The sequence below is a fragment of the Haliotis rubra genome, unplaced genomic scaffold (assembly GCF_003918875.1).
Source record: "Haliotis rubra isolate DU_JTF1 unplaced genomic scaffold, ASM391887v1 Scf94, whole genome shotgun sequence".
NCBI classification, from domain to species: Eukaryota; Metazoa; Mollusca; class Gastropoda; order Lepetellida; family Haliotidae; genus Haliotis; species Haliotis rubra.
Window position 1 is genome coordinate 720,598 of NW_025767679.1, and position 15,682 is coordinate 736,279.

Genomic DNA, 15,682 nt, shown 5'->3' on the forward strand with positions numbered 1-15,682 from the left:
GTCTACCATAAAACTTCTTGAAAGCTTTACTGAGGCCTTGAATACCCTGACAAAGTCGGGAATATGTACACAGGATCATCCAAGATGATGAAACAAAGACTGTCAAATATTTGAATAATACAACTGGCACTAAACAGACAACATATTTAAACAAGTATTTAGTCAGTGTGAAAAACAAAGATCCAATCATGAACTGGTTGTTGAGTAATGAACAAATACATACAGGTTATATACAAGAAGAAAAGGTGTAATTTTAAAGAACTCATTTTACCATGAAAGCAAATATTTTATCAGTACAACTGTCCAATGTTTCTACAAATTATAACAATATGTACAAAAGTACAACTGACCCTATATGAGTGTTAAGACATTCATATTTGTTGCTAGCAAAAGTCAAATCCAACATGATTCATTATCATATTTCAGCAATCTCTATTATCATTCAAACACATTTGAATAGGTTACCCATTTTGATTTAAACCAATAAGTTGTATATATACATATGATTGCTAGGTAACCCATATTGATTTAGATACTTAATGGTCAACTGACCAGTAAGTTCTATATATGATTGCTAGATAACCAGTATTGTGAAGAAATTAATTGTATTTGGATATTTGGTCTTGATTGTTTTATGGGCCAGTGACGTGAATGAATTATTGATAAATTTGAAGGACAGCTCAGTTTAAAGTATGAAAAATCTTTTATTAATTAAAGACATGTTCATAGCTTGTGAAACCTTGTGTGTGTCTCCCAAACACTCATTTCATAGCATAATGACTACATTGTAGACAAATAAATGAGAAAAGGCGTATGATGAAACAATTTAGTTTTTTTACATGCCCAAAAAACACCCAAATCGTAACTTAATCAGATGGAAGACATTGTGGAATACACTGTCATTAGTTGCTATTAGTGTTATTATAAGCAGCTATTATAAAGTGCTATATAACCAGCGCATTTGAAGGACCTTATGCAGTTTAGCATCAACTCCGTAAATAGTCAATAACAAAAAGATAGAACTGAATATCTGAAGATTTGTCATTATTTAAACCAGCACCAAACGCTAGAATCAACATTTCCACCAGATCCAGGGATAGTAGGATAAATGTTTATCTTCTGCTTGATCCATAAAGCCAGATACATCTGCATCTTTCTGTGCCATAGCTCATTCAGTGGCTCAAGAGTAGCGCCCTGATGGTTGGTTAAATAGGCTCTTGATGATTGACCTGTTTCTTATTCTTCTAAACAATTTTTGTCACCTAAAGCATCTGTTTAGTTTCCCCCTACTGGTGACACATATTGACTGTTTATAAACTACTAATAAATCTTTTTTATAAATGGGGGAAGGTTTTATGCCAGTAAAATATACTCATGCCAATAATGGTTGTCACCCCCTTCAATTTCTTTAATTGGAGAGGGTGTGTGGGGTGTGAGGTGTGTGTGGGGTTGGGGTTGGGAGGGGCATGAGTATATTTCAAGGCACGAAAAACTGCAATATTTTGTAATTTATTGGATCTCCTAATGTATGACTACAACGCATCTGGAATACCAGTAATCAATTTGAATGTACATTTTTCAAATAGGCTCCACATATAAAGTGTGAGTTGTCTCATTTGAATGTAAACCATGGTGACTGTAATTTAGCCCGACGGGTTATGAAGTCGAATCTTTCAAAAACAGTTTGAAACACGAAACAAATAAAGAAAAAAAGCAACGATTCGGAGAATATCTATATAAGCCTCCATGCTACCATTTCTCACGTCTTTGAAACTTATCGTCAAAATTCATGAAGTATTTTAGCAAAGAACATTCAGAGAAAATGATGACGAGAACGTGTTTGAAAATCAGAACGTGTCGCAGACACACAACGTTAAGGGCTTGCACGAATGAGTAATCCTTGACAGAGTCCTCTGTTGTCCCTCTCCCATTGTCAAAGTGATCCTGAGCAGGTTCAACCTGACCGAAATATCAGTCCATCGTCAGGTCACAGGTTCGATCACATAAAGCGATGCAATATATTTCGCAATTCATTCCGTGTACAATAATAATAATGGAATAATCTCAAACATGTTTCAAGCGTCTATCAATGTTAGGAACAAATCCTTTCAAGTCAGTTTTGGCATCAAAGGTACATTTTCAACAGCTTCGGTGTAGAATGTACAGAGACCCGTGTTAGAGAAGAATGTGAAGCTGACATTACTGTACCTTTACTTCTTCCCATATGCCCAGCAAATAGCATATCTGTCTAAACTCCTCATTCATTAGCACTCCTTCTTTTGTCCCCAATTTCAGTAGGATATCCAGTGGAGTCGCACCACCGCGGACAATTGCATGAGGATGGGCACCTCTTTCCACCAGACACAAAGCTGTTGAAAAACATGGTATTAGATCATCAATTCTATTTTCTAACGCTAGTTGGAGGGGTGTCCTTCCGTGGTTGTCTAGGGCATCAATGCATCCCCCATTATCAAGGAAGGTGTCCACATACCAAGCATTGTTAGCTTTCGCGGCCAGGTGGAGTGGGGTCTGTCCTTGTGAATCTGTGGCATTCACATCGCAGCCATTGTATATAAGTAATCTTGGGATTCTCATCACCTCAGAAATGACTTCATCTTCATCCAAGTTGAACATCTGAACATGACCTACAATTAGGGAAATTAGTTTGTTTTTACATAGTAAGTGTAACATGTTCTGTTTGCCATGCTCTGTACAGGAAGTAACAGATGCACCATGGTTAAGTAACAGACGGATAATTGTTTTTGACATTTTGTAATCCACAGGCCCTTCCAGTACTACAGTGTGTAAAGGAGTGAATCCATATCTGTTGAAGCACTCAACGCTAGCCCCTTTTGCCAACAAATACTCAACATTTTCAGGATTATCTGATTTCACTGCAGCATGGAGGGGTGTGTTGCCATTCTCGTCACAGTGATTGACCCCCATCCCTCCTGTAATAAGAAACCAATCATAGCAACATTGCTGTATTGGGCAGCAACAACAATCAAATTCCATACAGATTTCAGTCTACACATCAAAGCCTGCAGATTCTGAACTTGAGTAACATGGCTATCCGCCGCTGCTTGAGGTTTACCTTGTACGTACTGATCATCATCTTCTTCAGGCAAATCTTTCATTTTTTGGTGTTTCTTACACTCCGAAGACGTTGCACGAACATCAGTTGTTTTAGGTCCTAAATGTACTGACTGACTTATGTTTGACCCAGACTCTTTTATGTTCTGGGCAGACTGCCCCGCGACCACTGCTATTCTACTTCTATGTTTGGCTGTCTTCATGGCTTCAGCTAGTAGCATGACCACCTCAAGATCACCAGCAGCCACAGCATGGTGTATTGGAAGATATCCACATGTGTCCGGTGTGAACATTTGGTTCTTATCTAGATTGATAAACAGCTGAACAACATCCTTTGAGGAACAACATGCTGATACATGAAGATACGGACACAAATCCTTATAGCTACTTTGAGAGGATGTAACTAGGTGATCATAAAGCTTCTTCAACACATTATGATCATTCATTTTGCATAACAAGGCAATGTGTAACGGGGTGACGGGCAGCAATCTATCAGTAGTACAAGGAAACATGCCATTGTCGAGAAGATAATTTATAACATCTGTGTTGTCATTGGACATACATGCAACATGTAGGCACGACATTCCTTGATTGTTCTTCTGTTCCAGATTCGCTTTTGCAGATACCAACCTTTTCAGGATGTTAATGTCAAACACTGCGTAGTGAACTGCTGTATTTCCGTATTTATCAGGTACATTAACAGGGGAAGAACTGCCAACAAGTGAGGATATTATTCTTGAGATGTTTACATCACTACACTTCCCAACTGGTTGGTACCCGAACAGAAAGCTTTGGGAAATGTCATTGCTAAACAAAAACACCATCAAATGTTCAGTGGACTCTAATAAGACCGGGTATTGTAAACTGTGTTTGACATATTTTGGAATCATCTTTGCTGCTTTTAGTAATGCTGTTTCATTCATTGTATTCAGGGCTGAAACATCTGCCCCAGCTGAAAGGAGAGAATCAGCACCTCTTGCATTTCCTTTTTCAACTGCAATATGAAGTGGTGTATTGCCATTGTGATCAGGAATATTGACATTACATTTCTTCTTAATAAGAAAATCCATTTTTACAAGTGAATCGGCCACTTTGTGCAGTGCAGTTGAGCCTTTACAATCCTGAACATCCAGATCAACATCTGTTGTGTTGCTGTGCACGAATTCCATCCCAATTCTCCATCTAGCATCTGGTAAGTGAGCTTCACATAGCACGTGAATCACACTAGGCATTACTGAAGGAGTCATTGATTCGGTTACATATTGAAGAATATCAAGAATGTGCTCTGAAGTAAACCTACTGAACACCTTCTTGACATCAATATGTTCCCAATCCACTCTATGATCAGTGCATTTCTCCCGAAGTAAATAGAGAATGACGTTATATCCAGTTTGATTTTCAAAAGCAACATGCAATACAGATTTCCCTTTTTCAGTTTCAGACTCGAGCAGGGATGGATATGTTTCAACAAGCAGCTTCACATTTTCCACTGGTGCATCTGGTCCAAGTAGCAAGTGTAGAGGTGTAAGTCCCACACTGTTCATGTTGGGAACTTCACCTGACCTTCCCAACAGTTGCTTAAAAGACTTGTTGGAAATGGAAACTGCAGCAGCATGGATAGGGGAGTTCCCATCCTTGTCAACACTGACTACATCGGCTCCATTCTCCAGGAAACGTTTCACAGAATCAGACTGAGATTCAGTTTCATCTTCATTTTGAATCTCTTTTGCCACCAGATAATGTAAAGGTGTCTTTCTGCTGGCATCCTTAGCATTTACATCTGCTTGGCTGTCTAACAAAACTTCAATATTTTTGTAAATGCATTCCATTGCTGCATGGTGTAGTGGACTCCTGCCATGTTTGTCTCTGACTGAGAGATCAGCCTTATGTTTCAGGAGCTCCTGAATCATTCTGCTTCCATAAAAGTGTTGACTTGCTATGTGCATAGGTGTGAATCCATCAGTATCCTGGAAGTGTAGCATGTCTACGTCTGTAGGTCCTTTCTCTATCAGTAATTGAACCATCTGCCATCCTTTGTCATTCTTGGCTGCCATATGTAAAGGTGAGAGTTGGATAGGCTGTTTCGTTGTTTGAATGTTTGTCACTGTGATTGAAAAGCCTATGCTTAATAGTTGTTCAATGAATGACTTGTCCCTGTTTTTACATGCCAAATGAAAGGCAGTTGCGCCAGTGTTGTCAATTCTGGACTCATCTACCTGCTGTGATAACAGGAACTGGCAAAGATCTGCAGACCCTTTCAAACACGCATGGTGCAGTACTGATCTTTGCATTTTGTCGACCTGATCTTTGTTTTCCTTCGTTATCAGACACTTAACAATATCTTTGCTTCCACCACCTACTGCAGTCATCAATAGTTCATTTTTGTTTTCAGGATCCCCAATACATTTTGGTCCTGTAAGTTGTTGAAACATTCCAAATTTGCCAGATGAGCAAGCTGATAGAAGCAGCTTTCTTTTCCGCTTCGGTGTTTTAAAATGGCTCCAGTTCACGTGGGGTGTGACATGTTTTAGTGTTTGTAGTCTCTGTTTTTCCACCAAAATGTCAACAACTGTTTCCATGGTTTCAAATTCAGGTGGCATGTGTCTCTGCAAAAGCCTCATAATGTATGGATTGTCGATAGAACTTTCCGCAGCCACTAGAGCACATTTGCTACAAGGAGTAACGTTTCTTGACAAAACATCGTCAAATAGTTCAAAGTCGCCTGAACTGCATGAACCCTCCATAACATCGTGCAAAAGTAGATTCTGTTGTTCTTTATCTGTGTTACACATGAGAGTAACCAAATGTTGTAAAAGAGGTTGACATTTGCTAGCTGCTGTCAGACGGTATAATGTTCGATCAGTAATCAAATGTTTCACAGACTCATCACTGTGGAGTAGTTTGTGTATGGTCTCTGAACGTTCTGTGTTTTCAAAAAACTCATCAACAAAATCCTTCCCGGTAAATGCTCTGTGCTCAAAAAGTTTGAAATTATTAGTCTGGATGTCTCCCATGATTCTGTTGATAAATGTATAGTAATGTTCTCTGTGAATCTGTATTCGGTCTCTTCTGTTTTCATGACTGCTATCAAAAATTGATGTGTGTTCAACGAGAAAGGATGCAGGTGCAATTTCTAGCAACTTCTCTACGCTTTCATCTCCAAACACAAGACAGACTGCATCATAAAGTGACTGGTGGTAGAAGTCATACGTTCCCTCTTGTTTGTTGTATACGAGGTACTTCTTTCTTTCCAGCGTGATCGCAGCTGATTTGACATTTTTTTTAGGAGTATCTCTAGGTATTCCACAGGCCTCCATAACTGTATGAAACATTGGGGGCTTTTCTGTGCTGTATGGATCCAGTGCTCTCGCTGATACACAACCATTGTTGAATAATGCCAACACAAGAACCATGTATGCAAGTCTATCAGTTTCTTTCAGTTTTGTTATTTGGGATCTTAAGATTACAAAGGGATTCAAAAAGAACTTATGACCAGCGCTTTGAGCCTCCTGATTTGTAACAAAGTACTGACAACACTGAGGAAAGCCAATAATTAGGCTGCCCCGAACAGTAGCACTCCTTTCCGTGTCGGTCATTTTGACTTTATATCTATCTAAATAGTCAGTGAGCATGGCCTCCTTTTCGTATGTCCTCAAGCTGTTTTCTTCTGAGGTAGTATCAATGACATTGCTTAGCAGCGGGATGTCATCAATGAAACCTCCACATTCATCTCTGACGAAATCTCGAGAAGTAGAAATGAAATACATATGTCCTTCTGCTACGTAGGCTGCCAAATGGCGGAAATATAATTTCCATTTCTCTAAAAGAGCGAAAGCGAAACTAGAACGACCGAGTATGTCATCGACAAAGACGATGGAATTATCTGGAGGTATATGTTTCATGTCTTCAGGTTCATAGACAATATATGCTTGAAAAGTGGACTTATCCTTCCTGAACTCTGTAAGTATGTGATACACCATTGATGTTTTTCCATCTCCAGATCGTCCCACCAGGAAGAGAGAACCTTCGGTCATCAGCGTGTCCTTTGCTTCTCTAGTAGCTTTAGTGGTGTAGAAAAGTTTCCCTTCCCAGTCGTGAAGAATCATGTTTGTCTGATCTGTAGTAAATATAGACGAGCCGAGAGGTATAAAACACATTAAAACATTTTAAAGCGTAATTTAAGAGACTATGATACATACGTGTATACCTGTCACATATAGAACGTCCATAGAACATCTAAAGAAATCATTCTACGATATTGGTGAAAATCTTATGATTTGTGTTCTAAGTTCTAATGACTTATCTATTATTTACATATGAAACATTGTAGATTGCATGTGGTTGATTAGGAACAGTTCGTATAGTCAAATATATACATCATTGTTTGGCTCTAGTAGTTTTCAATGAAGACAGAATGTGACAAAAGAACACAAATGGCTCGCAATAATCACATTTTGGTTGCTATTAATCTCAACGAATCAAATAACTGCAAGGTTTTGGAAACTGCATTGGCAAACCTTGGAATTGAGGGAAGGTTGTGGACGACTTCAAAGAGGCAGATGCGGAGAATGGCAGAAAAGACCTTGCAGTTATGTTAAACTCTGGCCCACATGGCTCCCCTTTAACGGCCATTACGGTAAGGTGCCCCTTTCCGATCCTTTTTACGGTCATTACGGTAAGGTACCCCTTACACGCCTCCATGGTTCTTAGGATTCGGTACCATCATTTCATCAAGTATGCTTAGTTTACCTCACTGGCAGTGTGAGCTCGATCCTCCACTTAGCGTCGATTGAAATAAAACAAAGTGCGCACGGCAATGTGCGCTACTCCATTTTCCTATTCGGTTCATTCCATACATTATTGTTCTTTCACAACTATATCAAGTGCCTAATACTTACGAATGATCCTCTTCAAATCAGGTGACAAGTCTGGCTCTCGGGTAGGTGCTGATGTGTTCTGTAATTCATTGGCATTTTCTTTCTTTCCATGGGAATTCCTACTTCTCTGACGCATAATCTTCCCTGCAAATTGTCACAGTCCATGTTACAGGGGAAAAAGATTATGTTACCATGAATTACTTATGTAACATCTACTACAACTGAATTCCATCCAGATTTCATGTTCTTAACAAATACCCAGTGGATGAATGGTTTTTTAAGCTTCACTTCATCGTGCCAACAATAATAGTCACCCAGGCAAACAAACAGCGGTTGATGATATGAGCATCAATCTATGTTATCATGTCACCATGACATATCAACCAAGTCACTACATAAAACATTTCATAAGTCTGTTTTGACAAGAATGGGATATATGGATTACTAATTTGCCCTGGGAGAGGTCAATTCCACATTTCAAGATCACTTACTGTTCACAGTGCTCTGCCGTTTTGAGTAATGTTCTTCAGTTTGTCCACAATGTTCAAATAGTTCTTGAATCTTTCGCTGGCACGGATCCAAAGGCATAAACCAATCATATGTTTCGACATCTGCTAGTCCAGTAGGTATAACATAGTCGCGATCCTTCGTATTCTTGGTATGCAGTGGTATCACAAAGTGTCGACGTTTATTTGCCAGACATGTGCTTGCGAGAGCTTCGCTTTTGACGAAACAAGTGTATGTATCTGAATTTGTGTTCACAGTGAGCATGAGGAACATAAACCTGCACTTCTCTGCCAGGAGGCTTGGTCTATCAATAAGAGATGCCCTGAACTGAGGCTCATCAGCCAAACACACTCTTGCTTTTTGATTACCCACCACTATATTTTGATTCATCTCACTTTGTATTTTCATTGCAAGATCTTCATCGTCTTTTGCAAATACTAAAACGGCATCATATTCATACACTCCAGACGTCTGTTGGACTGTACATCCTGGTCCGGGCAATGTTATCGGGTTAGCTGTGTGTGCAGAGATGGAATTCTGACAGTTTTGGTCCACTGATGTGTGTTGACCAGGGCCTTCCTGAGACTTAGCACATGGATCCACATAAGGCTGATGCCTTTGGTCTCCTGGTGGCTGTTGACCAGGATCTTCCTGAGATTTACTGCATGGATTCACAGAAGGTTGATGCCTTTGGTCTCCTGGTGAGTGTTGACCAGGATCATCCTGAGATTTACTGCATGGATTCATAGAGGGGTGATGCCTTTGGTCTCCTGCTGAGTGTTGAGCAGGATCTCCCTGAGATTTACTGCATGGTTCCACAGAAGGTTGATGCCTTTGGTCTCCTGGTGAGTGTTGACCAGGGCCTTCCTGAGATATACTGCATGGATCCATAGAGGTTTGATGCCTTTGGTCTCCTGGTGAGTTTTGACCAGGATCTTCCTGAGATATACTGCATGGATTCACAGAAGGTTGATGCCTTTGGTCTCCTGGTGGCTGTTGACCAGGATCTTCCTGAGACTGAGTTTATGGATCCATGGAAGGCTGATTCCTTTGGTCTCCTGGTGAGTGTTGACTAGGATCCTCCTCCTCAGACTGAGTATATGGATCCATAGAAGGTTGATGCCTTTGGTGTCCTGATTAAACTAGACCACGGTCATCTTGAGACTTATTGTACAGGAAGGCTGTAAGAAGTCAATCAACAAAATACAATCAAAAATTGAAAATATTGATTAAATAAGATAAACGATACAACGAAAGGACTACAAAGTACAAACGTTATTAAATCAACAATTAATACATGTGGGATGTATGCAACAAACAACGGCAAAGACTATCCTCAAACATGTCCCTTAACCTTATATAGATACACGTGACGCATGGGTTAAGACTATATTGAATCGGTAATACTACACAAAAACAAAATCCGTAGTTTAACAAGTAGTTTTCGTTGTATCGATCTTTCAATGCAGACTGAATCATCTGACAGCTGTGATTGGATGATTTATGGGAGATTTTGCGGGTTTTTTCAAATGTGCATCCATCAATAATTAAAACTGGCCATATTTTTCAATATTTAGTGCTGCTTTATTAACATGATGCCTTATGCTAGATGTGACCATAGGTATTTTCAATCAGGTGACATTTTGTGCGGAACTGGGGTAGGATCAGGCTGAGGTATTCATTTTTTGTCACTTATCTAAGTCAATGGGTTAATATTTGGTTTTGTGTAACCGCTAAATTGGATATTTTATTGACGCTTCTCACAGTTAACGATTACATTAAGGAACGGTAACTCTAAAAATATTGATCAAATATTTTCGTGCATCAGTGCATTTGCATCTAATACACATTACAAACAGTATATGCAGTAGAAGGCTAGGTATACTATAGTATTTAAACGTAAATATTAGCCACATCGAGTACACAGTCCGATATTCTGGATTAAGCTACATTTCTTTGAAAAAAGAAAAGAAAGGAGCACAGTTCTATCCTGACACCCCGACCCAACCCCCCAGCCCCACCCCATCCCAACACCCAACCCCTACACATCCAATCCTTGACACAAACAATAGCATACTAATATGAATAATGCCTTCGTATACACATTTCAAGTGAAACTTCGAATATTTTTTCTCTTGAATTGTAGTCAACTACACTATGCTAAATAGGTAGCATCGATGATTTATTTCACCTGACTACAATTAGTAAGTAGAAGAAAATAAACAAATATAACTGAAAATATTGATTGAATAAAATTTCCTTAAAACAAATGACAATGTAAAATATGAAATAGATAAAAAAATATAAATTAAATCATCAAACTGATGAACATTGTATATAAAAAAACAACAAGTGCATTAAAAAATCCAACATACTGATTACGTAAGATTTCTAAATGAATAATTTACAGAGATATGGATATTTAACCATATCCGAAGGCATCTCTAAGAAATAGTAAATAAACAAATAAGTCAAATCAATATATTGATTCCGTATGTATTCAAATAATTTCAGTATACGCCTTAGTCATGTTATTTTACCAAACATCAACAAAATATGACACACGTATTACGTTTCTTTTGTGCAATAGACTTCAGACTTCAAGTGACATGTTTAGCCGGTGTTCATGCAAGTGTAACGCTGCTGTAGGCGAGACAATAAGACGCGGAAGTACGAGCAAAGCGTCCATATTGGATAAAAGTTTAAACTGTGATACGTCACCTAACGTCTTTAAATACCGTTATAGCATGTACAATCTCTTAGCAGCCTCGTTACATCGGCGGCAAGTCAGTTAACCTAATGATTACAAGAGTTTGGGGCATTTAGATCTAAACTTGTTTTATAATTTATACATTTATCTTAAAATCTATAACACGATGAAATTCACACGTAAAGCACTTAATTTCGTTACAGCCTTTTTGTGACGTAATTGTCATAATGAGGGCATAATTGTGATCATTTTGTTGTTGACGTATGTACGCTAAGGTATTCTTAAGACAAATGGACAGACCTATTTATATCTTTTCCCCATGTATATATGGCAGGTAGGGACCATGTGACCTATATGTCGCTACACAGACCCTGTACTCCAGTCACGCATATAGTAGATGACATACACTAAGGATATTCGGTCTCTAGGAGCAGTACAATGTTTACTGTATGTATGTTTTACCTGCAGTGTCCATATAACGCAGCAAACTGCGATCTTCACACAACAACAACACCTGACCTACTTCAAAGTGGCTATCCTGGCAACTTTCGGTTTCGATATTGCCTGTATGTACTTAAATAACCCCTCCGGATGAGAAGATCTGTTGAGGTAAAAATGAACCCCGTTAAACCGGACTGTGCGTTCCTTGCGAAATTCTCGGGATTAACACATTTCGGAATTATCGTATCATCGATTCAAAATAATGCAAGTGCTCCATACAAATGGATAGTGTTAGTGGTTAGTAATAATAAAAATAATTTTAAATAACTGTTGAATATATATCCACGTTTCTCATGTATCTTCATTGGAGGTTGGGTCTAGATATAAAGACGCTAATAATAATTTTAGTCAAGGATTGACATAAATGGGCATTAATTAGTGCATGTTGCAACAAGGAAATGACATAAAAATAATTTTAGTCCATTTATCATGGGCATTTCTCCACGCATGCTGCAACAAGGAAATGACATAATAATAATTTTAGTCCATTTATCATGGGCATTTCTCCACGCATGCTGCAACAAGGAAATGACATAATAATAATTTTAGTCCATTTATCATGGGCATTTCTCCACGCATGCTGCAACAAGGAAATGACATAAAAATAATTTTAGTCCATTTATCATGGGCATTTCTCCACGCATGCTGCAACAAGGAAATGACATAATAATAATTTTAGTCCATTTATCATGGGCATTTCTCCACGCATGCTGCAACAAGGAAATGACATAATAATTTTAGTCCATTTATCATGGGCATTTCTCCACGCATGCTGCAACAAGGAAATGACATAATAATAATTTTAGTCCATTTATCATGGGCATTTCTCCACGCATGCTGCAACAAGGAAATGACATAAAATATAATTTTAGTCCATTTATCATGGGCATTTCTCCACGCATGCTGCAACAAGGAAATGACATAATAATAATTTTAGTCCATTTATCATGGGCATTTCTCCACGCATGCTGCAACAAAGGAAATGACATAATAATAATTTTAGTCCATTTATCATGGGCATTTCTCCACGCATGCTGCAACAAGGAAATGACATAATAATAATTTTAGTCCATTTATCATGGGCATTTCTCCACGCATAATATAATAATAATTTTAGTCCATTTATCATGGGCATTTCTCCACGCATGCTGCAACAAGGAAATGACATAAAAATAATTAGTGTTAGTGGTTAGTAATAATAAAAATAATTTTAGTCCATTTATCATGCACATTTCTCCACGCATGCTGCAACAAGGAAATGACATAAAAATAATTAGTGTTAGTGGTTAGTAATAATAAAAATAATTTTAGTCCATTTATCATGGGCATTTCTCCACGCATGCTGCATGCTCGAAGCGCCCAAACAATCTGATCATTATAACGACGGATAACCCAAACTGTCTGTGAGGCGCCAGAAGGTTAATAGTCACATGACCTATCCCACCGGGTACCCTTTTCCTGCTGGGTGAACAGAGGCAATTTGGAATAAACTCACTTGCCTAAGGTGAGACCACATATATCACGTGTGCTTCGTTGTGGTGCAGGACCGAAGTCCTAGAAACTCTCAGGAGTAAAGCTGTCACACACGCTCACCCATCCAAGGACTCAACGTTGCTTAACTTCAACTGATTTGTGACCTCAGCTCTGGTTAGTGACCGGGGAGGATTGGGGAGTGAAAATTAGGTTTTCGGATTAACGAGGGTCCGAATAACGGTGTTTCACACAACGTCCAGGAGCACAAGAATTACCATTATAAATTTACTGTTGAATATATATCCACGTTTCTCATGTATCTTCATTGGAGGTTGGGTCTAGATATAAAGACGCTTTTAAAAATAATCAACAAGGAAATGACATGTGTGTTTTCCCCAAGTACTTCTTAAAATAGACAACGCGGATACAATCAATATTCTTACCCCAACGAATATAACCCTTCATTAGTCAATCATAGTAGAGCACAGCATGCAACCTTCCAGCGCCTAACAGACAGCTTGGGTTATCCGGGTTAATAATGTGCTGTGCTATTCATTGTTAGCATACCTGGTGTGGAGTTTGGCGCTATATACATGGACACATTATTATTATTATTATTATTATTATTATGGCAGGCCGTGATATTCGAAAAAGACCTTAAAACAATTTTCTACACGGGATATTTGATACAATAACAGTGTTGTTTGTCTACATGCCTCTGTTCAGACGTATTACCATTTGCATACTGGTGATATATTTACACGTCATGTCAAAAGTTACCACATTAAAATTTTGGCATTATAAAGATGTTTTCTACTTGTAAAGTTAGTCGTGAAACTTTTCATAGGTACATTGTCAAAACGGGAGGATTTATCAACATCGAATACAGATATACACACCCTTGAAACACAACACACACACACACACACACACACACACACACACACACACACACACACACACACACACACACACACACACACACACACAACACGCACGCACACACGCACGCACTCATACATACAAAATATACTTATCTAGACAAAATGTCAGCTTCTAAGGAGTACACGATATGATTAAGAGAATTGCTTTAGCCCTGAGTACATTCCTCACAGCCCAGGGTGCCCAGTTTGTTTGATAAATGCAACTTAGGTAGGCTTACCGAATAAAAATAGGTACTACTTCTAGTTATAATCATCGGCCATTTTGAACAACCAATCCCCATCCCGCAATTGGACACTTGGCTACTGTACGCTTACATTGCTGTTTTGCCATGCGAGCTGATAGTAATTGAAGCGCTCGTTAAATACTCCATCACATCCATAACGACCTGACACAGAGTGACACGGAACGGGCACAGTGCACAGATTGAGGTTGTTACGCTCATTTTTAACAGGGTAGATGAATTAATATTTAACGAAGGACAAGGTCAAGTTAAATGAAAGGTCATGGAAGTTACGGATTCACCATGCACATATCTAACGCTCTTACTTTCATTCAGTTTTATTTTATTTATTTATATATTTATTTATTTATTTATTTATTTATTTATTTATTTATTTATTTATTTATTTATTTTATATTAGTTAATTTATTTATTATTATTATTAGTTATTATTAGTATGATCTATTTATTTATTTATTTTTTAAATTTTTATTTCTTATTTTATTTTATTTTTAATTTGGGGGTTGTTGTTGTAATTATTCGGTAAATAATTCAATCTCCCAACAAACACACATACATATATGTACCTTTCTCATTTGGGGCGGCGGGGTAGCCAAGTGGGTAAAGCGTTCGCTCGCCACTCCGAAGACCCGGGTTAGATTCCCCACATGGTTACAATGTGTGAAGCCCATTTCTGGTGTCTCCCGCCGAGATATTGCTGGAATATTGCTAAAAGCGGCGTAAAACTATACCCACCCACTCAACACCTTTCTCATTTACGTACACTTTTCACAAAATACAAGTCTAGGACAGGAAGCGAGCAGTCAGTGTAAAGTCACCTTCTGCACATCACCTTATTATCTATCTGTATACGTCACATGTTTACTACCTGCTAAGCCAGTGATTTTATCGATTGATTTGTCGCTGTTTGCTAAGTTTTTTTTAATGAAACGTAATCATAAACGTACCATTTTGAGTCAATATTTGAACAGTTACGTTACTTCCACGGTCAAATGTTGTTTTAAGTTAGCATCCTCGGCGAAAGAAAACGACGCACTTCGTGTTTAAATTTTATTTATGTTTGAAAAATTAATTGAATCACTAAGGGACCGTTCATAATTTATGGGTTGGTGGGGTGATGATGATTTTAAGTGGGGGTCACCTATTTGTTATGGGGCGCTAGGAGGGGGTCAGCAATTTGGCACACGTGTACTGAAGTGTCAGCAATTTTGTATATAAAAATATGTTTAAAACTGCTTAGAATTTATGGGAAGGGGGGTGTCATTGATTTTGTACATGACATGCAAGGGATAACTTATTTTGTACAGTATGATCCGTGTGCATGCGTGTGTTGAT

General features: G+C 38.4%; 1 protein-coding gene across 1 annotated transcript; it reads right to left on the reverse strand.

Moving 5' to 3' along the window:
• Positions 1-2,199: 2,199 nt before the first annotated feature.
• On the reverse strand, positions 2,200-11,733 carry LOC124264735. Its single transcript, XM_046699506.1, has 6 exons — positions 11,650-11,733; positions 8,462-9,658; positions 7,992-8,114; positions 4,512-7,210; positions 3,095-3,425; positions 2,200-2,645 (listed from the first exon to the last, which is right to left on the reverse strand). Exons 2-6 carry the CDS (start codon positions 9,366-9,368, stop codon positions 2,200-2,202), a joined length of 4,506 nt encoding a protein of 1,501 aa, XP_046555462.1. The 5' UTR covers positions 9,369-9,658; positions 11,650-11,733.
• Between the last annotated feature and the right edge of the window lie 3,949 nt (positions 11,734-15,682).